The sequence below is a fragment of the Nerophis ophidion genome, linkage group LG21 (assembly GCF_033978795.1).
Source record: "Nerophis ophidion isolate RoL-2023_Sa linkage group LG21, RoL_Noph_v1.0, whole genome shotgun sequence".
Lineage (NCBI taxonomy): Eukaryota > Metazoa > Chordata > Actinopteri > Syngnathiformes > Syngnathidae > Nerophis > Nerophis ophidion.
This window is the reverse complement of record NC_084631.1, coordinates 25,783,888-25,808,717: the sequence shown is the minus strand read 5'-3', so window position 1 is coordinate 25,808,717 and position 24,830 is coordinate 25,783,888. Positions and strand designations below refer to the sequence as shown.

Sequence of the window (24,830 nt, the reverse complement as noted above, 5' to 3'; positions counted from 1 at the left end):
GTAAGTGGGGGTTCAGGACGAGAAGCTACAATCATGTGGTGTAGTCACTTCTTCACAGGCCCCTAATTACGGTGCTCCATAAAATACTTGTTTAAAAGTAATCTATTATGCAAAGAACACTTTTCCTACCCATTGGTACCTGCTGTGTTGTATTTGGGATCTGCATTATCCATATATGGTATGGCTTTAACTAAAGAGCTTTGCCTGGGTCCGCCATTGTCGACCATAAGCTCTTTGTTTTGCTCTATCCTCTTGTTGTGGGGCAGACTGGCTCATACATGCACATGCATCCTGCGCTGTTGCCATTTCTAACACAAAGTAGCGTACAGTTCCAACTCATATCTGTCAGTAGACTACGTACGGGAGTGCTAAAACTACAACACGGCCGACGGGGAGAAGATTCAGTCGAAGTAGAGGCATGTAAATAAGACGAGACTGTTCTCCACATTTACCGCTTACATCCGCTTTTTCCAATTCTATTTTATACATTTTTCAATCAGTGTTTTTTCCTTTATTTAAACCGTGTGTAACGTCACGTCAACTGCCTGTTAAATAAAACCTCTACCTTATTTTTAATGAATAGCTATGCCTACTACTCTACTGTATTGAAAAGTTTGTCATGATGGTGGCCAAGTGTTTTCTAAGGTATACACCATTCTATCTAAATTTTTTTTTAAATATTTAACAAAACAAAAATCCTAATAGTATGCTCAGAAGTCAAAGCAGTTCCATGTGATGCTAACAAAGTGTGCAATAGAAAATAATGAAATCTGTTGTAAAACACTGATACAGTAGGTACAGTTGCTATGAAATGCATGTATGTCCACCATGCTGGTGAGATAAGCAACCTCGCAGTTCACAAGGACATATTGTTTCAATAGACACCTGGATGAAGGACTCCTGCTGGACAATTGCGCCGCTTAGCATTAAAAAGGACTGAATTGTCACCTTTTGGAGTCGAATCTGTGCAGTTTTAGGTGAAAATATGTCTAATGACTTTACCCTCGAGACTTTACTTTTACAGCTCAAAGGAATAAAACCTTACCTTAATTAACCCTGTGTGGTATTGTATATCAGTGTAGCTTAGGGATGCCCAAAGTGGGGCACGCAAGGCAAATTTGGCCCGTCGTGCCATTTTAGAATAGAATGGAATGGAATAGAATAGAAGTACTTTATTGATCCCTGGGGGAAATTAAAAATTTTGTTTGGCCCGCCAAAGAATGGATGCAATACATATTTATATTGACCTTCTTTAAAGCTCCATGATCATCGAAAGAATGTTGGTGAGGCTACACTGTAAAAACAACAACAGTCAGTAGATTTTATTGTGAAAAGCTGGCAGCTTAGTGGCCAGAAATTTACTGTAACAATCATCAATTGTACCCTTTTTTCCAATTTGATTGATCAAAACTAAATGTATTAGTAGATTGCACAGTACAGTACATATTCTGTACAATTAACCACTAAATAATAACACCCCAATAAGTTTTTAAACTTATTTAAATTGGGGTTTACGTTAATCAATTCATGGAAATTTACAGTATTGCACTGTAAAAATGAAGAGTGTAGATTTTACGATTAAAAAAAAAAAAGTAGCAATTCAGTCGTCAGAATTGTGCGGAAAAAGTACCGGGGTGCTGTTTTTTAATTTATGCTGATCCATCCATCCATCCATCTTCTACCGCTTATTCCCTTTCGGGGTCGCTGGGGGCGCTGGCGCCTATCTCAGCTACAATCGGGCGGAAGGCAGGGTACACCCTGGACAAGTCGCCACCTCATCGCAGGGCCAACACAGATAGACAGACAACATTCACACTCACATTCACACACTAGGGCCAATTTAGTGTTGCCAATCAACCTATCCCCAGGTGCATGTCTTTGGAAGTGGGAGGAAGCCGGAGTACCCGGAGGGAACCCACGCATTCACGGGGAGAACATGCAAACTCCACACAGAAAGATCCCGAGCCTGGATTTGAACCCAGGACTGCAGGAACTTCGTATTGTGAGGCAGACGCACTAACCCCTCTGCCACCGTGAAGCCCTAATTTATGCTGATGCACTGTAAAAAAAAAAAAAAAAGGCAGCTCAGTCATCAGATGATTTACTTAATCCATCCATCCATTTTCTTCCATTTAGCCGAGGTGAGGTTGCGGGGGCAGCAACCTAAGCAGAGAAGCCCAGACTTCCATCTCCCCAGCCACTTCGTCCAGCTCCACCCGACGGAACCCAAGGCGTTCCCAGGCCAGCCGGGAGACATAGTATTCCCAACGTGTTCTCCTACCGGTTAGACGTGCCCTAAACACATTGGGGTGGCATCCTGACCAGATGCCCGAACCACCTCATCTGGCTCCTCTCGATGTGGAGGAGCAGTGGCCTTACTTCTCAGATGACAGAGCTTCTCACCCTATCTCGCCACCCGACGGAGGAAACTAATTTCGGCCGCATGCACCCGTGATCGTGTCCTTTTGGTCATAACCCAAAGCTCATGACCATAGGTGGGGAAGAAAATGTAGATCTACCAGTAAATTGAGAGCTTTGCCTTCCGGCTCAGCTCCTTCTTCACCACAACGGATCAATGCACCGTCCGCATTAGAGGAAGACGCCGCACCGATCCGCCTGTCGATCTCACGATCCACTCTTCCGTCACTCCTGAACAAGACCCCGAGGTACCTGAACTCCTCCACATGGGGCAAGTTCTCTGCCTCAACCCGGAGATGGCACTCCACCCTTTTCTGGGCGTGAACCATGGACTGGGACTCGAACCGATCCAGTGAGAGCTGAAGATCTTGGCCAGATGAAGCCATCAGGACCACATCATCTGCAAAAAGCAGACACCTAATCCTGCAGCCACCAAACCGGATCCTCTCAACGCCCTGACTGCGCCTAGAATTTCTGTCCATAAAAGTTATGAACAGAATCGGGGACAAAGGGTACCCTCACTTTTTTTTCTTTACTTAAATTACAATAATTTTGTGTAGAAACCACCTCAACTCTTATGGTAAAATTCTGGTGGTTAAGTTCCCAGTTTTTTTTTTTTTCTCGCAACAATCGAGAGGCGCCAGATGAGGTGGTTCTGGCATCTGGTCAGGATGCCTCCCGGATGTTTAGGGCATGTCCGCCCCGTAGGAGGCCACGGGGAAGACCCAGGACACTTTGGAAAGACTATGTCTCTCGGCTGGCCTGGGGAATGCCTAGGGAATGTCAGGGCTTCTCTGCTTAGGCTGCTGCCCCCCGCGACCCGACCTCAGAAGAAAATGCACGGATGGATCTATTGATTTTCGTTTTTATGTGCTAACTCGGTGGTCAGCAACCCGCGGCTCTCGTAGCTTAGCACTGATCTCTGTGGCTCACTGGAGGTTTTTCAAAAATGGAAAAAAATATTTTAATAATGTTGCGGTAGGAGGACAAACATGACAAAAACCCTCCTAATTGTGAGAAAGCCCACTGTTTAATGTTTGTGTTCATGCTCCACTGATGAGAGTATTTGGCCAGCGCCGTTTTGTCTTACTAATTTTGGCGGTCCTTGAACTCACCGTAGTTTGTTTACATGTACAGCTTTCTTCTTCGCTGCCACAGAAATATATGTTTTATGCCACTCCTTCTTTGTCTCATTTTGTCCACCAAACATTTTATGCTGTGCGTGAATGCACAAAGGTGAGCTTTGTTGATGTTATAGACTTGCGTGGAGTGCTAATAATTTAGGCTAGCTGTGTGTACATATTGCATCAGTATGCCTCGTTAGTAAGTATATTTGAGTTCATTTGATTTCCTTTACTTACTGTATGTCTTTTGTGTATTTAATCTATATTTGCATGTCTGATGACACATTATTTGTGACATTGGCTGCATTTCTGAGTGTTGTTCACGTTGTTCCAGACCACAGCAAATGTTACCCAGCTTTCAAAGATTGTAATAAATCCATTTTATTAGATTTATTTTTTTGTATTTTTGGTCCAACATGTCTCTATCACCATGTTGAGTTGCCGACCCCTGGGCTAACTCGGTGCGTTTGGATTTGTGACCCCCGCTCTACGGCAAAGTTGCGACTCTTCCAGCACAATCTCGGTCGCCGTGCCTTGTAATGAAAACCTAGAGGCTTGGAAATGTAGCATCGTCCGTACGTCTAATCCAGTGTTTTTCAACCTTAATTGAGCCAAGGCACATTTGTTGCGTTGAAAAAAATCCAGAGGCACACCACCAGCACAAATCCTTAAAAAACGAAACTCAGTTGACAGTAAAGAGTCGTTGTCGCAATTCTTGGATAGGAATTTAAACCATAACCAAGCATGCATCACTATAGCTCTTGTCTCAAAGTAGGTGTACTGTCACCACCTGTCACATCACCCCATGACTTATTTTGATGTTTTTGCTGTTTTCCTGTGTGTAGCGTTTTAGTTCTTGTCTTGGGCTCCTATTTTGGTGGCTTTTTCTCTTTTTACGTTTTTTTTCCTGTAGCAGTTTCATGTCTTCCTTTCAGCGATATTTCCCACATCTACTTTGTTTTAGCAATCAAGAATTTTTCAGTTGTTTTTATCCTTCTTTGTGGGGACATTGTTGATTCTCATGTCATGTTCGGATGTACATTGTCTTTGCTCCACATACTCCCGTTCAAAGGCAAAACCCAGTAACTCAATTTTGGTCAAAACTGAGCTGATACTAATTTTGGAGTTACTAGGTGATATGCTATATATTAGTGTATGCGATATTGTAATTTGTTCCGTAGGTAAGCTGTTACGCGCATGGCAGAACCTAGCAATTACCACATAACCGCGTAGATACAACAGAAAAACATAGTATCTCAAGGGTATCTCTAGAAGTAAGTTACTAGGTTCTGCTTTTGGACATAAGAATTAAGTCTTTGCTGTCGTCCAGCATTCTGTTTTTGTTTACTTTGTCGCCAGTTCAGTTTTAGTTTCGTTCTTCATAGCCTTACCTAAGCTTCAATGCCTTTTCGTAGGGGCACTCACCTTTTGTTAATTTTTTGGTTTAAGCATTAGACACCTTTTTACCTTCACACTGCCTCCCGCTGTTTCCCACATCCACAAAGCATTTAGCTACCGGCTGCCACCTACTGATATGGGAGAGTATTACACGGTTACTCTGCCGAGCTCTAAACAGCACCAACACTCAACAACAACACATCATTTTTAGACTATAATTACTGGTTTACAAAAAACATTTTTAACCTCTGTTAGAAAAATTGTGTAAATTGTGTGTGAATTATCAAAAAACTTTCAGATCTCTTTTATTTAATTGAGTAGTTGAGAGCTGTCCTTCTTCAACCAAGCAAAGTCTTGGGGCATTCCGCTGTGTACGTTGGAATGCGACGAGAGGAGTTTTCTTTTGTCCTCAAAGACCCGCCGAAGCTGAAACCAGGACGAGCCCAAGCCCGAAGCATCATCTTTCTTTTGTCTTCAATGTGACCAAAAACAATGACTGTTTATATACTCCCCATTCCTGTTTTGCCGAAGCTGAGACCAGGACGAGCCCGGGCCCGAGGCATCGTCTTCTTTTGTCTTCAATGTGACCGAAAACAGTGACTGTGTGTATGCTGCCCATTCCTGTTTTGACATGTGTTGTTGCGTAAACATTGAATACCTAAATAAAAGAGGAGACGAAAAGCTTTTCGCCAGAGCATGGTGCAGGAAAGGTACTGACAGTACCGGGCCGTGTCTCTCCTCAAGCTTGAGTCCAAATTTAAGTCTGTCTCTGTTTGATTCCTTGCCTTTTTGTCTCGTTTAATAGATGTCAACAGTGTTTGAACCTGACAACCCCAGTAGGTGAAATTAGATAATCTCCCACGGCACACAAGACTGTATCTCACGGCACACCACAGTGGTTGAAAAACACTGGTCTGATCTGTGTGGGTAAAGTTCGAAAACCACCGGATGCAACATCTGGGATTAACTGGTTTACGGAACAACATCTGGAAAGGGTGGAAATCTATGGAAAATAACCTTTTTGAAAGTTTTGAGGTTAAAAAAGTACTTAAAAGATGCAGAGTCGCGTGTTAACTGGCTGTTTAGCCCGCCGACGATCAGCACCTTTCCACTTTGGCCCTTAGAGGCAATAGGCGTGGATCGTAAAGAGGAAACAAGGACTTCCATTTGTGTAGGAGATATTTGTGACTTCAACATAAAAACACATTTTTAACGCCGCTTCTCTTCTCTTCCCCCTCTCTCTCCTTCCAGTCGCAGGCGGAGTGGACGAAGTTTGCTGTGTTTGCGAGGCTCCGCCCCTTAAAGAACCCCTCATAAATTGTCTGAAATGTCGCCACGGTAAGGAGGACAGCCTCATCACGCAGTGTCAACTTCTCAGCACCGACCTTGCAGATGTGCTGAAGGAGAATAAACAGCGGCGGGGTCATAAATGATCCACGCGCCCGCTCTCCCTCGCCGTCAGAGGGAGTGACGGGATAGATTTGGGAGGCAGCACATACGTGTGATGTGCACTATAAAATGTATTCGCTATAAAGCAACAAAAAGAAAACTGCCCACACAACTTCCTTCATCGCGTGGCTCAGAATGGCGATCAAACGCACCAAGGGTCCACATACTGAAAATTCAAAGCACGCAGGGGCCATTTTTTCAAAAATGTGTCTTAAACTAAATCTCTAGAGCAGGGGTCACCAACGCGGTGCCCGCGAGCACCAGGTAGCCCGTAAGGACCAGATGAGTCGCGCGCTGGCCTGTTCTAAAAATAGCTCAAATAGTGAGCTGCCTCTATTTTTTTGAATTTTATTTATTTACTAGCAAGCTGGTCTCGCTTTGCTTGACATTTTTAATTCTAAGAGAGACAAAACTCAAATAGAATGTGAAAATCCAAGAAGATATTTTAAAGACTTGGTCTTCACTTGTTTAAATAAATTCTTTTTTTTTTTTACTTTGCTTCTTATAACTTTCAGAAAGACAATTTTAGAGAAAAAATACAACCTTAAAAATTATTTTAGGATTTTTAAACACATATACCTTTTTACCTTTTAAATTCCTTCCTCTTTTTCCTGACAATTTAAATCAATGTTCAAGTACATTTTTTTTTATTGTAAAGAATAATAAATACATTTAAATTTAATTCTTCATTTTAGCTTCTGTTTTTTCGACGAAGAATATTTGTGAAATATTTTTTCAAACTTATTATGATTGAAATTAAAAAAATATATTCTGGCAAATATAGAAAATCTGTAGAATCTTAGTTTCAAAGTCTTTTGATTTTTTTTAAAAAATGTTCTGGAAAATCTAGAAGAAATAATAATTTGTCTTTGTTAGAAATATAGCTTGGTCCAATTCGTTATATATTCTAACAAAGTGCAGATTGGATTTTAACCTACTTAAAATATGTCATCAAAAATATATATTTATTGTGAGAAATCATTAAGATGTTTAGTATTTTCACTAAGATACATATCATTAATTATATATAATAACATAGAGATAAAGGTAAATTGAGCAAATTGGCTATTTCTGGCAATTTATTTAAGTGTGTATCAAACTGGTAGCCCTCCAGATTAATCAGTACCCAAGAAGTAGCTCTTGGTTTCAAAAAGGTTGGTGACCCCTGCTCTAAAGCAACTTCAGATCCATCTGTTGACAGAAAGTTGTATTTTTAAAGTTTTATACCCTCTTTGTTAAAGAAAAAAACATTTTTTTTAAGGCAAAAACTCTAAATATGCTATTTTTGATGTGAAGTGAATTATATTTATACAGCGCTTTTCTCTAGTGACCCAAAGCACTTTTCATAGTGAAACCCAATATCTAAGTTACATTTAAACCAGTGTGGGTAGCACTGGGAGCAGGTGGATATAGTGTCTTGCCCAAGGACACCACGGCAGTGACTAGTGTGGTGGAAGCGGGGATCGAACCTGGAACCCTCAAGCTGCTGGCACAGCCCCTCTATCAACCGAGGTTTACCGCCCCACAGTATAACTTATGTGAAGTAATTGGAGCCTTCAATAACTCAATAATTCACAATGATTTTGATTCATTGATATTTTTTTTGAGCTAAGACATCAGTTGATTGGCAACACTAAATTGGCCCTAGTGTGTGAATGTGAGTGTGAATGTTGTCTGTCTAACTGTGTTGGTCCTGTAATGAGGTGGCGACTTGTCCAGGGTGGAGCCCGCCTTCTGCCTGAATGCAGCTGAGATAGGCTCCAGCACCCCCCGCGACCACAAATGGAACAAGCGGTAGGAAAGGGATGGATAGATTTATAAAATAAACAAACAAAAAAATAAATAAATTAATTTAAAAAAACATTTTGTTACGGATGCAAAAACACTCATAAAACCTGCTAATAATAAGTCAGACATTTTTAAAAATTTTCAAATTTTTAAGGCTTAAATCTCTAGACCAACTTTGGATCCGTGCGTCAATTATAAGTTTTTTATATTTTTTCAGGTTTTTTTTGTTTTATGCCCTTTTTTGTCATTGAAAACTTGGTTCATGGCAAAAACTTAAAATTCGCAATATTTTTGGGCAAAAAACAACAATAAAGTGGAATATTGGCGCTTTCAATAGGTCAATAATTCACAACTATTTTTTGGAGTAAACATTTTAACAACAACAAACAAACTCTCACAAATTATTTGGGAATTGGATGACTTACTTCCTACACTTTTATGAATGGGGCCCTTTTGGATGCCTAGGAAATTTGTGATTTTTTTTTAATTAATTAAAATGTCTTGGGATATTTGGCGCCATCTTAGAAGTATGTTAACAACTCTTATATTAGAATGCTATTGTTTTATTCTAGATTTTTAGCTATTTGTGTATATGTTTCATCCCAAAAATCATGGATTTGGATACTTGGCCCTATTTTAGAAGTATGCTAACATCTCTAACATAAGCATGCTATTGTTTCATGCTAGCTTTTTATATATCAGCCAAGTATCCCAAGACATTTTAATTAATCAAAAAAAATATATATATCCCTCATTTTCCAGGGTTGAAAAAGGGGCCCAGTCATAAAAGTGTTAAAAATAAGTCCATCCATCCATCCATCCATTTTCAACCGCTTATTCCCTTTGGGATCGTGGGGGGCGCTGGTGCCTATCTCATACAACTTTTTTTAATTTTTTTTTTTTTTTTACAACGCTTAAACCTCAAGATTAACTGCAGATCTATGCGTCAATTATAAGGTTTTATTATTTGTTTATGATTTTTTTGTTTGTTTTATGCCCTTTTTTGTAGTCGAAAACTTCGTTTTTTACGGCAAAAACACAAAATACGCAATATTATAAAGTGGAATATTTGATGTGAATTAATTTGAGCTTTCAATAGGTCAATAATTCACAACAATGATTTTGATTCATTATTATTTTTTGGAGTGAAGATATTTTATCAACAACAACAAAAATCTCACAAAATCTTTGTGAGTTGGATGACTTATTTTTAACAGTTTTATGAGTGGGGCCCTTTTGGATCCCTAGAACATTTGTGCGATTTTTGTATTTATTTTTATTAATTAAAATGTCTTGGGATACATGGCACTATCTTAAAAGTATGCTAACATCTCTAACATTAGCATGCTATTGTTTCATGCTAGATTTTTATATGTCAACCAAGTATCCCTAGACATTTTAATTTAAAAAACAACATCTCGCTAATTTTCTAGGAATCCATAAGGGCCCCACTCATAAAAGTGTTAAAAATAAGTTATACAACATTTTATTTTAATTTTTTTCAAAGCTCAAACCTCGAGATCAACTTCGGACCTATACGTCAATTATACATTTTTATTATTTGTTTAGGTTTTTTTGGTTGGTTTTATGCCCTTTTTTGTCATAGAAAAAACACAAAAACACAAAATATGCAACATATTACCCTCCAATAATGTCTAAGTAGAATATTTGATGTGAAGTAATTGGAATCTTCAATAGTTCATCCATCCATGCATCTATCCATTTTCTACCGCTTATCCCTTTTTAACCCTAACCCTAACCGGTCGCAGGGTAATAATTCATAAAAACACTGATTTTAATTCATTATTATTTTCTGAGCAAAGACATTTTAAAGAAAAAAAAAACAGTCTGCATGGCAGCTTTGTGTTATTAAAGTCATCATTGCAACTTTTTCTTGTTATATTTCATCTTTTCTCTTTCATTTAACCTTTCTATGTTGTTTTTTTGTTGAAGAACATTTTTTTCCTGCGGCCTGCATACTTCTGGCCTAATCAAAACTTATGTTTGTTATGCGTGAAGCAGGAACAACACGTAAAATTATATAAACTTTACATTGCTCAAGCGGCGTCATTGTCATGCTAGCAGTTCCTGTCTATAGCTCTAAGCCTTCTAGGTAATGTAATGTACCAACACTTAGCAACACACCCGCTTATTGACTTCCTCGTTTAGATATTAAGGATTCATTCCAGACAAATAAGAACATATTCACATTCGCAATTATGACCTACCAAAGATGCTAATCTCTGATCGTCTCTCATATACCTGGAGTCTGGAGTCCGAATGAAGCAGACCTTATCTATTTCCTTTGCGAGTCTCTTAAATAAATCTGTTTCTTTTTTCTCCCCTTGATGCACTTCAAAATGTTCCGTTCGTTGAATTAGCGCTGCAAATGAACAGTCTATTCATTCCAAATGTCAACTGGTTTTTGAGAGAATGCAATACGCTTCCAGGTTTTAGTCCTGGAACAAGGTAGAGGCGTAAGAACGAGTAGCTACCCGGATAAAAAGCCACCAAAAGAGGCCAAGCGTTGGGCCCATTTTTACCACTGTTCACGTTAAAAGTAGCCACAGGGAACAGACGTACAGGTGTGTGTCCCCCTCCCCCGGTTCTGGACCTTCCGGTTGGTTTCTGCCGTGCTGGGAGATAGTCCAGTAACTATATAGAGGCGTAAGAACGAGTAGCTACCCGGATAACAAGCCACCAAAAGAGGCCAAGCAATGGGCCCATTTTTACCATTGTTCACGTTAGAAGTAGGCATGGGGAACGGACGGACAGGTGTTTTTCTGGATCTTCGGGTCATCTTCAGCAGTCCTGGGACATAGTCCCGTAACCATTTAGGGGCGTAAAAACGAGTAGCTTCCCGGATAACAAGCCACATAAAGGGGCCAAGCATTGGCCCCATTTTTACCATTGTTCACGTTAGAAGTAGGCATGGGGAAGGGACGGACAGGTGTTTCCCCCGCGTTCTGGACCTTCGGGTCGGCTTCAGCAGTCCTAGGACATATTCCAGAAACAATTTAGGGGCGTAAGAACTAGTAGCTACCCGGATAACAAGCCTCCAAAAGAGGTCAAACGTTGGGCCCATTTTTACGATTGTTCACGTTAAAAGTAGGCATGGGGAACGGAAGGGCATGTCCTTTCTGGACCATTGGGTCGGCTTCAGCAGTCCTGGGACATAGTCCCGTAACTATTTGGGGGCCTAAGGTTTAGTATTTACCCGGATAACAAGCCACCAAAAGAGGCCAAGCGTTGGGCCCATTTTTACCATTGTTCATGTTAAAAGAAGCCATGGAGAACGGACGGACAGGTGTTAAAAGGACCAGATGCAATGGACCGGATGTCCATTGCATCCGGTCTCCCCTTTAGGTGGGTGGGGGGGTCACACACATCTGTGTTCCTCTCCCAAGCTCCTCATAGTCATTCACATCGACGTCCCACTGGGTTGTGAGTTGTTCCTTGCCCTTATGTGGGCTCTGAACCGAGGATGTCGTCGAGGCTTGTGCAGCCCATTGAGACACTTGTGATTTAGGGCTATATAAATAATAAACATTGATTGATTGATTGACATTGATTGACGTGTTCCCCCCGTTCTGGACCTTCGGGTCGGCCTCCGCAGTCCTGGGATATAGTCCTGTAACTATTTAGGGGAGTAAGAACGAGTAGCTACCCGGATAACAAGCCACCAAAAGAGACCAAGCGTTGGGCCCATCTGTACGACTGTTCACGTTAAAAGTAGACATGGGGAACGGACGGACAGGTGTTTCCCCCCCGTTCTGGACCTTCGGCTCGGCTTCAGCAGTCCTGGCACATAGTCCCGTAACTATTTAGAGGCGTAAGAACGAGTAGCTACCTGGATAACAAGCCACCAAAAGGGGCCAAGCGTCGGGCCCATTTTTATTATTGTTCACGTTAAAAGTAGCCATGGGAAAGGACGAACAAGTTTTCTCGAGCTTTTGACCGGCTTCGGCAGTCCGGGGACATAGTCCCGTAACAACTTAGGGTGTAAGAACGAGTAGCTACCCAGAAAACGAGACACGAATAAGTGTTGACGGATATTCTGTGCGCCACACGAAGCGTCCCCCACCCTATGGCACACACCCACTTGACATATCTGGTTTTCAATCGCAGAATCTAGGTGTGTTAGTCCGACTTCTAAAAAAAAGCCAAACCCGATCAGATTAAAGTGTTTCCAAGGTTTATAGGATACTTGTTTAAAGCTGAATAACGTGAGAAATCAGACTCATTTAGTGCATGGAAACATATTTAGTGGACACTAGGGAAAGTGTTACTTTCTATACTTTTTTATCCATTATTACTATTATTAGTGTTCCTTTTATTTAACCAGGTAAGAAAACTCATTGAGATTGAAATCTCTTTTGCAAGAGCGCCCACTAGGTCAGGGTTTTTCAACCGTTGTGTGCCACGGGAAATTATGCAACTTCACCTAATTGGTCCAAAATATATATTTTGCAAATCAATATTTAGAAAAATGTGCCGTTGTTACGCATTGCTGGCAGTAAGTCGGACACGTTTCCAGTGAGGGTTGGACTCCGCCAAGGCTGTCCTTTGTCACCGATTCTGTTCATAACTTTTATGGACAGAATTTCTAGGAGCAGCCAAGGCGTTGAGGGGATCCGGTTTGGTGGCCACGGGATTAGGTCTCTGCTTTTTGCAGATGATGTAGTCCTGATGGCTTCATCTGGCCGGGATCTTCAGCTCTCACTGGATCGGTTCGCAGCCGAGTGTGAAGCGACCGGAATGAGAATCAGCACCTCCAAGTCCGAGTCCATGGCTCTCGCCCGGAAAAGGGTGGAGTGCCATCTCCGGGTTGGGGAGGAGACCCTGCTCCAAGTGGAGGAGTTCAAGTACCTAGGAGTCTTGTTCACGAGTGGGGGAAGAGTGGATCGTGAGATCGACAGGCGGATCGGTGCGGCGTCTTCAGTAATGCGGACGTTGTATCGATCCGTTGTGGTGAAGAAGGAGCTGAGCCGGAAGGCAAAGCTCTCAATTTACCGGTCGATCTACGTTCCCATCCTTACCTATGGTCATGAGCTTTGGGTCATGACCGAAAGGATAAGATCACGGGTACAAGCGGCCGAAATGAGTTTCCTCCACCGGGTGGCGGGGCTCTCCCTTAGAGATAGGGTGAGAAGCTCTGCCATCCGGGAGGAGCTCAACGTAAAGCCGCTGCTCCTCCACATCGAGAGGAGCCAGATGAGGTGGTTCGGGCATCTGGTCAGGATGCCACCCGAACGCCTCCCTAGGGATGTGTTTAGGGCACGTCAGGACACGTTGGGAAGACTATGTCTCCCGGCTGGCCTGGGAACGCCTCGGGATCCCCCGGGAAGAGTTAGACAAAGTGGCTGGAGATAGGGAAGTCTGGGCTTCCCTGCTTAGGCTGCTGCCCCCGCGACCTGACCTCGGATAAGCGGAAGATGATGGATGGATGGATGGATGGATGCCGTTGTTTAGTGCCTGTGCTGTGTAGAGCTTGGCAGGATAACCACGTAATACTCCACATCAGTAGGTGGCAGCAGGTAGTTCATTGCTTTGTAGAAGCCGTGACGCGTCGAGGATGGTTTGTCGTGATACCAATACTTAGAGCACAACGGGAGACAGCATGCAGGTAAAAAAGGTATGTAACCCATAAACCAGGGGTAGGGAACCATGGCTCGCGAGCCAGATGCGGCTCTTTTGATGACTGCATCTGGCTCTCGGATAAATATGAGTTGACATTGCTTAACACAATAAGTAATGAATAATTCCACTTGTAATCACAGTGTTAAAAATAACGTTCAAAATATAAAACATGCTCATGCATTTGAATCCATCCATCCTTTTTTCTACCGCACTTGTTCAAGAAGTTGCATTAATGGTAAGAAGTAATTTATTTATTATTGGTTAGTGTAGGGCTTGCCCACCTGGGGGTTCTTCAGACCACCAAGCACCGACATGAGAGCCTGTTTCAGGGTTACAATATTTCTTTTATTTTTCAATAAGTCTCTCAGTTGCTTCCCAGCAATTGTCTTTTTCTTTCGTTCTCGCTCGCACTCTTGCTCCAGCCCCAACCTCGTCTCTCCTCCTGGCTGCTGCTTATAAACAGAGCGACAGGTGATTAGATAACAAGGCCCAGGTTGGCCATCTACGCACCTGTCGCTGTCGCAGAATAAGAGACCTATTATACTCTTCAAATGTTGGTCTTACTTAAAAATGCACACGTTTAGTTGTGTTCAGTGTTAAAAATATATATATATTATATGGCTCTTACAGAAATTGGCTTCTTGGCTCTCTCAGCCAAAATGGTTCCCGACCCCTGCCTTAAACCATAAATGAACACAAGGCTAGTCCTGCTAGGAAAAGAAATTGAAGCACAGAGATGGCTATGCAAAACAAAAGTAAAACTGAACTGGCTACAAAGTAAACAAAAACAGAATGCTGGACGACAGCAAAAACTTACAGCATGTGGAGCAAAGACGACGTCCACAAAGTACATCCGTACATGACATGAAAATCAACAATGTCTACACAAAGAAAGATAGCGTGCGCACAACTTGAATAGTCTTGTTTGCGAAAACAAAGCAGGTGCAGGCAATAGCACTCAAAGGAAGGCGTGACGCTGCTACAGGAGAACCCCAACAAAACAGGAAGGATCACCAAAATAACTAAAGCACTGCACATAGAAAACAACAAAAAACTCAAAATAAGGCACGACAACCTGATGGAGTTTCATTTTCTTAATCTTTTCTGCTGGTGGAGTGCCTCCATATTTTTTTTTTAATGAAAAAAATGTGCCTTTGCTCAAAAAAGGTTGAAAAACACTGCACTAGGTAAAAATAAAATGTTTCAGTAAAAAACTATTTAACAACAAGTACAGTGCCTAATAAACTGTTTCTCCATTCTTTAAAATGGCATGAAATTCGCCCAAAGTGATGAGTTCAGGCAACCTCAGATTCGTTGGTGATTTATTCCAAGACCATGGAACAGTAAATCTGAAGTCTTTTTTTTTTTTTTTTACAGAGACTTGCGTTGGCTTTAGGAACCAACATGCCAAGGAAGTCCAGTGACCACAAACCGTGGCGACTGGAGTCCACACATAAAAGCGCATACATTAGGGGAGGGGTTGGGAACCTTTTTGCCTGAGAGAGTCATGATAGCCAAATATTTTAAAATGTATTTCCGTGAGAGCTGTATAATATTTTTAACACTGAATACAACTGTCAGGTTCAAACACTGATGATATCTATTAAACAGACAAAAAGCAAGGAATTAAACAGAGACAGGGTTCAATTCAGCTCAATGAGGAGAAATCCGTAGACCTGTACCCTTGTACAGTGTTCCCTGTTTACAACAACTAAATGCGTGCATCTCTTATTCTTTTTAATAACATTGATATTCTGAAGCTAACCAATAATACATAAAATACTTCTTGAATGCGACTTCTTGAACAGGTGCGGTAGATGGTAAAAATGCATGAGAATGTTTTATATTTTGAAGGTTATTTTTAACACTGTGATTACCAGCAAAATTATTAATTACTTATCGTGTTAAGCAACGTCAGCTAAGATTTATCCGAGAGCCAAATGCAGTCATCAAAAGAGTCACATCTGACTCGAGAGCCATAGGTTCCCTACCCCTGCATTAGGGGGAACCAGGCCAAGAAGTGATTTGTATATAAAAACCATCCATGGAGAAAATCTGCGGAATGACAAAGATGGACAGTTTGTCGTTGCATACAAAGTGCAATGGTGGACAGATTAATATATATATATTTTTAAACGATTAAGAATTGTTACACATAACAATCGCGATTCATCGTAAAATAGATTTTCTTTGACACCTACACAGTGTCTACCGCAGATCATGTGGTGATGCAGGGTCACCATGGAAACAAAAATGAGGCCTTTTACTTGTGACAAGTCAGTGCGGCATCCACATGATCTTGACTTCTTTCAACGACAAACGACTCCATATTGGTGCGTTAAAAGTGAGCAGCAGGAAACAACCGCAGACAAACATGGCAGCTGTATGGTATTTCTTGGGAGGCGGTGGGGAATATGCTGATAAACAGACTTCCCGCGACCAGGACGCCAAACATTGTCATGACAGGATGCGTCGCGGTGCATCTACAAACCCCAGCATAAAGGGGCTAAAAAAGGGGGTTGGAGGCGCTCGCGTTGCCATTATTGTCGCTCAGGCTGCCTGTCAAGTAAAATGCCAATGAAACGCTCTGCCTGCCGCTCTCGTTTCAGGTTATCATCCCGAGTGCCACACGCCCACCATCGAGCCGGAAGCTGACAGCGATTCCTGGATATGTCGCCAGTGTGTCTTTGCGGTCGCCACCAAGGTTGGGGCCGCTATCTTCGCAACATTGTCATTAGAAGGAAACACAGGAGTCTTGGGAAAACTGTAGCTACACTCGCAAACATTCGACTATATCAAAGACAAAATGTTAATCAAACAATATGTGCATATTTATCGTGGTTCGAGTCGGCAGAGGTGTGCGACTTAACCGTAACACACAGCTAGTTCTACTCGACGCTGCAACTTTATTTAGTGACATAAAACGGACATAATATTACAGACTGCTCTGAGGGATGATGAAGTAAAATTCAACATACAGAAAAATTTAACAATGCAGGGCCCATTTGGATTTGGCTCATTAAACAGCCTCAATATGTCCCGACTAGAAAATTCCCTGCGGAAATTTTGATGGGTCCGCTGTCTGTGCCATGAACCTCTGACCTGGGGTCGGTGAAAGCCGGCATACTTCTAAGATGGCGCCAAATATCCAAATTCATCATTGATACGTTGAAACATCCACAAATAGGTATAAAGCTAGCACGAAACGTTAACATGTTCATACAAAAGACGTTAGTATACTTCTAAGATGGCGCCAAGTATCCAAATCCATTATTTTTAGGTTTGAAAATACAAAATTAGCTAAAAAGCTAGCATGAAACAATAGCATGCGGACATAAAAGACGTTAGCGTACTTCTAAGATGGAGCTAAGTATCCATATCCATGAGTTTTAGGTTGAAACATACAAAAAAAGCTTAAAAGCAAGCAGTAAACGTTAGCATGTTAATATAAAAGACTTTAGTATACTTCTAAAATGGCCCCGAGTATCCAAATCCATGGTTTTTAGGTTGAAACATACACAAATAGCTAAAAAGCTAGCACGAAATGTTAGCATGTTAATATAAAAGATGTTAGTGAACTTGTAAGATGGCGCAAAGAATCCAAAATCCATTATTTTCAGTTTTGAACATACGAAATTAGCTAAAAAGCTAGTATGAAACAATAGCATGTTCATATAGAAGACGTTAGCATACGTCTAAGATGAGGCAAAGTATCCAAATCCATTATTTTTAGGTTTGAACATACAAAATTAGCTAAAAAGCTAGCATGACACAATAGCATGCTGACATAAAAGATGTTAGTGTACTTCTAAGATGGAGCTAAGTATCCATATCCATGAGTTTTAGGTTGAAACATACACAAAAAGCTTAAAAGCAAACAGGAAACGTTAGCATGTTAATATAAAAGACTTTAGTATACTTCTAGGATGGCCCCGAGTATCCAAATCCATGGTTTTTAGGTTGAAACATACACAAATAGCTAAAAAGCTAGCCCGAAATGTTAGCATGTTAATATAAAAGATGTTAGTAAACTTGTAAGATGGCGCAAAGAATCCGAAATCCATTATTTTCAGTTTTGAACATACGAAATTAGCTAAAAAGCTAGTATGAAACAATAGCATGTTCATATAAAAGACGTTAGCATAAGTCTAAGATGAGGCCAAGTATCCAAATCCATTATTTTTAGGTTTGAAAATACAAAATTAGCTAAAACCCCAGCATGAAACAATAGCTTGCTGATATAAAAGACGTTAGCGTACTTCTAAGATGGAGCTAAGTATCCATATCCATGAGTTTTGGATTGAAACATGCATAAAAAGCTTAAAAGCTAGCAGGAAACGTTAGCATGTTCACACAAAAGACGTTAGTATACGTCTAAGATGGCGCCAAGCATCCCAAATCCATTATTTTTAAGTTTGAAAATACAAAATTAGCTAAAAAGCTAGCATGAAACAATAGCATGCTGACATAAAAGACGTTAGCGTACTTCTAAGATGGAGCTAAGTATCCATATCCATGAGTTTTAGGTTGAAACATACACAAAAACCTTAAAAGCAAGCAGGAAACATTAGCATGTTAATATAAAAGATTTTAGTATACTTTTAAGATGGCGTGAGTATCCAAATCCATGGTTTTTAGGTTAAAACATACACAAATAGCTAAAAAGCTAGCACGAAATTTTAGCATGTTAATATAAAAGATGTTAGTAAACTTCTAAGATGGCGCAAAGAATCCGAAATCCATTATTTTCAGTTTTGAACATACGAAATTAGCTAAAAAGCTAGTATGAAACAATAGCATGTTCATATAAAAGACATTAGCATACGTCTAAGATGAGGCCTAGTATCCAAATCCATTATTTTTAGGTTTGAACATACAAATTTTGCTAAAAAGCTAGCATGAAACAATAGCATGCTGATATAAAAGATGTTAGCGTACTTCTAAGATGGAGCTAAGTATCCATATCCATGAGTTTCAGGTTAAAACATACACAAAAAGCTTAAAAGCAAGCAGGAAACGTTAGCAAGTTAATATAAAGACGTTAGTATACTTCTAAGACGGCGCAAAGTATCCCAAAGCCATAATTTTTAGGTTTGAACACACAAATTAGCTAAAAAGCTAGCATGAAACAATAACATGCTGATATAAAAGACGTTAACGTACTTCTAAGATGGAGCTAAGTATCCATATCCATGATTTTTAGGTTGAAACATACACAAAAAGCTTAAAAGCAAGTGGGAAACGTTAGCATGTTAATATAAAGACGTTAGTATACTTCTAAGACGGCGCAAAGTATCCCAAAGCCATAATTTTTAGGTTTGAACACACAAAATTAGCTAAAAAGCTAGCATGAAACAATAGCATGCTAATATAAAAGACGTTAGTGTACGTCTAAGATGGAGCTAAGTATCCAAATCCATGGTTTTTAGTTTGAAACATACACAATTTGCTTATAAGCTAACAGGAAACGTATGCATGTTAATATAAAGATGTTAGTATACTTCTAAGATGGCACAAAGTCCCTCAAATCCATTATTCTTAGGTTTAAACATACGGAAATAATGAAAAAGTTAGCACGAAACGTTAGCATGTTAATACAAAAGACGTTAGTATACTTCTAAGATAGAAAGTATACCAAATCCATTATTTTTAGGTTTAAAATAATACAAAATTAGCTAAAACGCTAGAATGAAACAATAGCATGCTAACGTAAGAGACGTTAGCATACTTCTAAGATGGGGCCAAGTATTCAAATCTATGACTTCAAGGTTAAAACATACACAAATATAAAAGCTAAAATAAAACAATAGCATGCTAACAAAAGATATGTTAGCATACTTGTAAAATGGGGAGAAGTATCCATATCCATGAGTTTTAAGTTCGAACATACAAAAATAGCAAAAAAGCTAGCATGATACGTTAGCATGCAAATATAAAATATGTTAGCATACTTTTAAGATGGTGCCAAGTATTCAAATCCATGTTTTTTAGGTTTAAACATACACAAATAGCTAAAAAGATAGCATAAAAACGTTAGCATGCTAAAGATAGCATGATGGCTGAGGACAAGTTAGTGTACTTTTAAGAAAGTGCCAAGTATTAAAATGCACTGCACGTTTATGGGTGTTTTTAGTATTATTAACATACAATGGCATTATTTTTGTATTGTTTCAGTTTTGTAAACTCACCAAAAACGTCCCCATGGAGTTATTAAGTTTGTTTAGCTGATTGAAGAGCTAGCTTGCGCAGCTAGTGGGTCCATGACGATGACTTCTGTTTTGTTTGATCAGCCGTTGTACAACACCATTTGAATAGCCGCCGGGGCGCTAATTAATTTAAAACCTCTTCTCACTCCTGCGCTTATTCAAGGCATGCGGTAAAAGTAAGCAGGCGCTAATAATTTTAAAACCTCTTCTCACTCCTGCGCTTATCAATGGCATGCAGTAAAAAATTGAGTGTGATAAAAAAAAAATATATATATATATGAAAAATTCTCCTGCGCCCGCGGCCCGGTGGTTGGGGACAACTGCTCTACAATATGTCATCGCGACCACCTTTACACAACGCTATCTGCGTGCCGCCCGGACGCATGCATTTTGCTGCTTCTCATACGAGATTGTATTGCATACTTGGTCAACAGTCATACCTTTTAAACCGATGGTTGTGATATAAACAACATTAACACTCTTACTAATATGTGCCACACTCTGTGAACCCACACCAAGAGTCATGGATGCATGGCATTGTGGGAAATTCTTATGTTGCGTTTATAATGTGTTACAGAGCCGATGTTCTCCCGAAATGTGTTTGGTGTGGGTTCGCAGAGTGTTAAAGTTGTTTTATATCACAACCATCAGTGTGATCTGTATGGCTGTGGAACAAGACCCCTGGTTTACGCATAGTAAAAGCAAAAAAAAAAAAAAAAACTCCTCCGCCATTTTGAAAATTACCGCAGGGGAAGCGTTACTCGTGGCGTCACGAATTTGACCCGGCGGTAAAAGTAAGCATGCGCTAATAAATTTGGGGAGCGACTTTGACCCGGCAGTAATTCAAAGCAGGCGCATATTACATTCAAGGAAATACGGTAACTAAGGTATGTAAATAAACATTTACAGAATCTTTCTGGGTATTTCACAACATATATATCTGCAGCTTATAGTCCGGTGCAGCTATAATATATGGAAAAATATTTTTCTTCTAAAATTCTGTGGGTGCGGCTTAAACAGTCCGGAAAATACAGTGTTTTTAGAATGTATCGCGGGTCGTTACACAATTAGCAGCCAACACAAAACCACAAGTACAACACCTGGTATAATTCTGGATTAAATGTCCTACATCCTGTCTGAGGCTTTGCGCACAGTCAATAGTAGTAAAACTGAAAAATGACATTCCAGTTACGCACAGTAGACTTCAAATCAATCAACCATAGATGCTCCAGTTCTGCAAAGATGCTAAAAGAAAGGAGTTAATTGTCCAAATGTGGCCCCGTCCCTCACAGCTGACCCGACATTGGCAGCAGAATAGTAGTACACACTTCTTGAGGTGACAGCCCTTCTACAACGCACACACATACATACATACGCACACACACACACACATTACCACACTCATTCCAAAGTCCTGTCCTCCCATTGTGTTTTGCAGAGAGGCGGCGCCATGAAGCGTGGACGCTTTGCCCGCCTCATGCAGTTCATGAAACTGAGGCTCCCCTACCAGCTGACGTCGCTGGACTGGGACACGCACCATCTGTCCAATCAGCAGCAGTGTTACTGCTACTGTGCCGGACCCGGAGAGTGAGCGACATCACCGAGTTGGAGCTCAAAACGATTGCAAATAATACGAACGTCTTTCTTTTTGGGGGGGTCCTGCAGGTGGAACCTAAAGATGCTGCAGTGTGGAAGCTGCGGTCAGTGGTTCCACGAGGCCTGTACTCAGTGTCTGACCAAGCCTCTGCTGTACGGGGACAGGTAAGGGACTTACATCCTACACCGATTCTCACATAATAAGTAAGTTTTTTGTTAAATTGTATGGATTTTAATTTAAAGAATTCAAACACCAACTGTAACAATAGTTACTTTATGTGTTTGGATGTTTTTCAGGGCTTAATAGATCGACTCCAGTAGGCTCCATTGTAAAATTGATTGCATTTATTTACCATTTAGAATGCATAAAAATAAGGGCAAAATGTTAAAGACAGTCAGAAAGCGCTTTGAAGATGGTCTGTAAAACGTAATCGATGTAACATTTTGACCACAAGGAAGTGTTTTAAATGTAGAAAAAGAAATCTAAAAATGATTCCGTCTATCCATCCATCCATTTCCTACCGCTTGTCCCTTTCGGGGTTTCGAGGGGTGCTGGAACCTATAAGATTTATTGAAAATATCAATCAATGTTTATTTATATAGCCCTAAATCACAAGTGTCTCAAAGGGCTGCACAAACCACAACGACATCCTCGGTACAGAGCCCAAAGGGCAAGGAAAAATTCACCCCAGTGGGACGTTGGTGACAGTGACAATGATGACTATGAGAAACCTTGGAGAGGACCGCATATGTGGGAGAAAAAGAAAAGAAACGGCAGATCAACTGGTCCAAAAAGGGGGTCTATTTAAAGGCTAGACTATACAAATGAGTTTTAAGATGTGACTTAATTGCTTTTACTGAGGTACCATCTCAAACTGTTACCGGGAGGGCATTCCAAAGTACTGGGGCCCGAATAGAAAACACTCTGTAGCCCGCAGACTTTTTTTGGGCTCTGGGAATCTGCTTTGAACGCAGATTTCTTGCCAGGAAATATGGTCCAATATAATCGGCAAATATAGATAGATAGATAGATAGATAGATAGATAGATAGATAGATAGATAGATAGATAGATAGATAGATAGATAGATAGATAGATAGATAGATAGATAGATAGATAGATAGATAGATAGATAGATAGATAGATAGATAGATAGATGGATAGTACTTTATTGATTCCTTCAGGAGAGTTCCTTCAGGAAAATTAAAATTCCAGCAGCAGTGTACAGAGTTGAGATCAATTTAAAAAAAAAAAAGTAAAAAAGTAAATAATGGGGGTTTAAAAGGAAACAAAATAGAGAAATATTACAAAAATAATAAAAATGGGAATAACAATATAACAGTAAAATAAGAATATAACAAGACAAAGTAGGCAGTAGTGACCATGTTATGAAATCGTATTGCACTGTTAATGTTTTGCATCCCCTGTCATCCTAATAACCCCCGTCCCAGATAGGAGTTGTACAGTCTAATGGCGTGTGGGACAAAGGAGTTCTTGAGTCTATTAGTCCTGCACTTGGGATGAAGCAGTCTAGAACTGAACAGGCTCCTCTGGCTACTGATAACGCTATGCAGAGGGTGACTGGCATCATCCAGGATGCTCACTAGTTTGTCCACAGTCCTCTTCCCTGCCACCGTCACCAGTGAGTCCAGTTTCATTCCGATTGTAGAACCGGCCCGCCTGATCAGTTTCTCAAGTCTGGAGCTGTCCTTCTTAGATGTTCTGCCCCCCCAGCACACTACCATGTAGAACAGAACACTGGCAACCACAGACTGGTAGTACATCCACAGGAGTTTTCTACAAATGTTGAAGGAGTGCAGTCTCCTGGAACTAGGCTGGAGCTAGACCGTGTAGTATTTTATACGTAAGTAGTAAAACCTTAAAGTCACATCATAAGTGCACAGGAAGCCAATGCAGGTGAGCCAGTACAGGCGTAATGTGATCAAACTTTCTTGTTCTTGTCGAAAGTCTAGCGGCCGCATTTTGTACCAACTGTAATCTTTTAATGCTAGACATGGGGAGACCCGAGAATAATACGTTACAGTAATCGAGACGAGACGTAACAAACGCATGGATAATGATTTCAACGTTGCTAGTGGACAAAATGTAGCGAATTGTAGCGATATTACGGAGATGAAAAAAGGTTGTTTTAGTAACACTCTTGATGTGTGGCTCAAAGGAGAGAGTTGGGTCGAAGATAATACCCAGATTATTTACAGAGTCGCCTTGTTTAATTGTTTGGTTGTCAAATGTTAAAGTGGTGTTATTAAATAGGTGTCGGTCTCTAGCAGGACCGATAATCAGCATTTCCGTTTTCTTGGCGTTGAGTTGCAAAAAGTCAGCGGACATCCATTGTTTAATTTCATCAAGACACAATTTAAACTTAAATCGAAGGCAAACACATCCAAACTGGTAAGAACAATGTCTGGGAAGTTTTCAACAAGTTCAATTTGAAACTTTTTAAGACAATATTGAAAATAATTTAAAAACCATTTCACATCCATACCGACAAAGAAGTACAAAGACATGAAGGAAAATCAGAGGGCCAGAATGGATTTTCCATCCATCCATTGTCTACCACTTGTCCCTTTCGGAGTTGTGGGGGGTGCTGGAGCCTATCTCAGCTGCATTCGGGCGGAAGGCGGCGTACCCCATGGACAAGTCGCCACCTCTTTATAGGGCCAACACAGATAGACAGACAACATTCACACTCACATTCACACACTAGGGCCAATTTAGTTTGGCCAATCAACCTATCCCCAGGTGCATGCTTTTTGGAGGTGGAATGAAGCCGGAGTACCCGGAGGGAACCCACGCATTCACGGGGAGAACATGCAAACTCAACAAAGAAAGATCCCGACCTTTGTATTGTGAGGCACATGCACTAACCCCTGTATCACTGTGCTGCCCCCAGAATTAATTTTAATTAAATTAATTCATTCACTGCTCTTTTACATTGGAAAGCAAAATGATTAAACTAACTAAATACACCAGGAGACTTTCTATTGTAAACTACAAGAAAACATTATTAAACTACTAGAAAACATTATTAGCAAACATCAAAGCAGCCATTTTTCAGATTTGCCAAAAACTGTTTTCTTGCCAAAGGTGCGGTGAAGTTAAGTATTTTATTGTATCAAGAACCAGAACGTCAGCAATGCTAGAGGACAACACAACAATATATTGTCTGTCATCATCTTTTGACACAGACT

The 24,830-nt window shown here is 40.5% G+C and overlaps 1 protein-coding gene across 2 annotated transcripts in view; it reads left to right on the top strand.

Annotated features, from left to right (window-relative positions):
- Positions 1 to 24,830, top strand: part of phf1 (PHD finger protein 1) — a 70,381-nt gene that overhangs the window by 12,062 nt on the left and 33,489 nt on the right. For both annotated transcript variants that reach the window (XM_061882354.1, XM_061882355.1), the window contains exons 3-6: positions 6,192 to 6,278; positions 16,427 to 16,521; positions 21,462 to 21,610; positions 21,689 to 21,784. In XM_061882354.1, the coding sequence (XP_061738338.1) occupies positions 6,192 to 6,278; positions 16,427 to 16,521; positions 21,462 to 21,610; positions 21,689 to 21,784 (427 nt within the window). The remainder of the gene's footprint in view (positions 1 to 6,191; positions 6,279 to 16,426; positions 16,522 to 21,461; positions 21,611 to 21,688; positions 21,785 to 24,830) is intronic.